Here is a 2921-nt window from a genome sequence, read left to right as displayed (position 1 = left end):
TAAAATAATAAAAATCAGCAGCCTTCCTCCCCCCATCTGGGTGGCATTTTTTGAGCAAAGCCCAAGGAAGAACCGAGAGAGAGTGCCTCTTGAAATAATTACATTGGGACAAACTTTACTGCAATAAAACAAATGTTTAATTTAATTCGGAATAAGTGATAAGAAATAACTCTTCAATAAAATATATAAAATTATACAAGACACCCTTTCAAAGGGATGAAGTATACTGGTTGGGGGAAGGTGGGGCAGGGAGATGGATGGGAAGATGAAATACCAGGGAGCTAAGTGGGCCGTGAGACACCCGGGTTCTTAGCAAGTCAAAACATGGCTTCACCCTCGGCCCCCAACATGTTAAAAAAGGATATAAATTTTCCTAATACGTTTAGCACATACAATAGGTACACACACAGAGAAAGCAGGATTTTTCTTTCTTTCTGGATCTACTCATTGTCCAAGAATATGTAGCATATAGGTAATGGTTACAAGACGTTTATTTAAGCAGAGAATTAACTACACCCCTCCCTCCCCCATCACTTTTGCAAACCTGTGAGGACTGACCTGGAGCATTTCACAGAAACCATCAATTCCTCTGGACAATGATCTGAAATGGAGTTAAGCAACAGCCTGGAGGGAAGTACTTCCATGTCCCACTTTACCCCGAGGCTGGCTCAGTCTTCTCAGCCCCCTTTTATTGATCTTACAAAAAAAAGTAAACGTTTAACTGGGTAACAATGTAGCAACGTGCAGGGGGGCAAACAGGGCCCAATATGTAGTCTCTAATTAGTGAGTGCATGGAAGACTGTACCGTGGCCTGTGCCTGTCACTCGAGGAACCTCTCCCTATCCATGGCCTATGCACTTTGTGTCTAATTCTAATATCTGTTTTCCTTAAGCAAAAGCCAATCATCCCACCAAAATCACTATATTTCAGCAATTTTAGAAAACAATTTGTCTCCCCCTCTAAGAAGAAAAAAAAAAACCCACACAAATGAACGTCAGCAGTCTGTTAGGGTGATATATATAAAAAAGTATATATATAAATTTCGCCTTTCAAAATAACTTGGATTTTGACATCTGCTGTATAAAAATGCGTTCTGTTTCGTGATATATATTTATATATAAAAACCATCAGAGCCGATCTTTGTGAGGAGAAAGGGGTGTCTGGGAAATGACACCAAGAACAGGAGCTTGGGGTCTCCAGCCCCCAGGACGAAGGAGGCGGCGGCTGCTAGCCTGGCTGCTCGGGGTGGTGCGTGTGAGGTGGGCAGAGCCGGGAGCTTCCTGGCGAGGGCAGGGGGGGGGGGCATGGAACACGCCTCGTCCCGTCCCCCTGGAATGTCCCGGAGTCCGCGGCGCAGTCGTCCTTAGGAGAGATGGTACATGCCATACCCCACCGGCGTGGCGTAGAGTCCCACGGGCGGGATGGGGAGCACAGGTCTATGGAAAGGGTAGGACGCTCCGTAGAGGGAGGCTGCCTGCAGCGGCGAGTTGATGGGGAAAGGGAGGCTGAAGCCGGAGGGCAGCATGGGCTTCGCGGCCATTTTCAGCTTTTCCAGTTCGGCCTCCTGCAGTCTTTTCGCCTTGGCCCTCCGGTTCTGGAACCAGATTTTGACCTGGGTCTCTGTGAGGTTCAGCGAGCTGGAGAACTCGGCGCGCTCGGCGATGGAGAGGTACTGCTTCTGCCGGAACTTGCGCTCCAGCGCCAGGAGCTGGGACGTGGTGAAGGGCGTGCGCGGCTTCCGGTTGGTCTTGTGCTTGCGCAGGGTGCAGGTGGTGGGGCTCAGGTGTCCTGGGGGCAGAGAGGAGCGGTTAGCAAGGCCAGGGCCCCCTCTTCATCTTTCAGACACCTTTGTCAGGGCCAGGTGTGGGTGGGGGGAGTAGGATGGAGGACCATATTTAGATAAATTACTTCATTTTTAAAAATTGATATTTAAATAGATAAATTACTTCATCTTTAAAAACTGAGGCTTTTGCTAAAACGTTTGGGAATTTAATGGTGTAACAGAACTTTATGGGAAATAAACAGCCTTAGAGGAATGGAAATAGAACTCCTAAGAACAGACCTCTCCTAAGTCAAGGGAGTCAAGTGGTTGGTTCCTAAGATCAAAACCCCATCTCTTCTGAGCTTAATTTCTCCTCGTTAAAATGGGGGGGGGGGTAGTTCAGTTGGTTAGAGCATCTTCCTGAAAAGCCAAGGTTTGGGTCGGACCCCTGGTCAGGGCACATACAAGAAGTAACCAATGAATGCACAAATAAGTGGAACAACACATCAATGTTTCTCTTCCTCCCTCCCTCTTCTTCTCTTGCTCTAAAACCAGAAATCAATAATATGGGGGGATGGATTCCGAATAGTCCTCACTTCCCATGGATGCTGACAAAATCGCATATGGGAAAGAAAAGGAGAAGGGTCTTCTAAAGGGGGCTGGCTCCTTCTCTGCCCCGGACGCGGACGCGTTGGGCTGTATCCTCACACTGGCGAAGGGTAACTCTGCAGACAGGGTCTGTGGTAAATTAACAGCATCTTGCGAGGGGGGAGCAGCCCCACGCAGTAAACCGCCACAGCTGTCATTCCGTCCCGTCTACAGACGATAAAACTTGAACATCACTTTACAGATGTGGGCTGAGCTTTTTGGCGGGGTGCTTCTGGGATATAAACTGTACCACGAAGGAGAGAGAAATTAGCTCGCCCCATAAACGTAAATGTCAGGGGAAATCAGGCCGCCCCGCCTGGGGATGGAGAGCATGTGATGACATCTTAGTCATCCGGCCCATTATGCCATGGTGTGGAGCCAACGTGTAAATGCTTCGTTTGTCGCCAGGGTTCGGAGAGAGGCAATAACAAGCCAAATGAAGGTACGCCAGCAGCATCAGACTCCGTGCCTCCCTGGACTCGATGACAAGCCACGGGACTGGCCTGGCCCC

General features: G+C 48.8%; 1 protein-coding gene across 1 annotated transcript in view; it reads right to left on the bottom strand.

The window, feature by feature from the left end:
• Positions 1–681: 681 nt before the first annotated feature.
• MSX2 (msh homeobox 2) overlaps positions 682–2921 on the bottom strand; it is a 3098-nt gene continuing 858 nt past the window's right edge. The window contains exon 2 of the mRNA XM_006765462.2: positions 682–1829. Within this exon, the coding sequence (XP_006765525.1) occupies positions 1364–1829 (466 nt within the window). The 3' untranslated portion in view covers positions 682–1363. The remainder of the gene's footprint in view (positions 1830–2921) is intronic.

Source organism: Myotis davidii, unplaced genomic scaffold (assembly GCF_000327345.1).
Source record: "Myotis davidii unplaced genomic scaffold, ASM32734v1 scaffold399, whole genome shotgun sequence".
NCBI classification, from domain to species: Eukaryota; Metazoa; Chordata; class Mammalia; order Chiroptera; family Vespertilionidae; genus Myotis; species Myotis davidii.
Note: the sequence above shows the minus strand (reverse complement) of the source record. Positions and strands in the feature narration are given on the sequence as shown.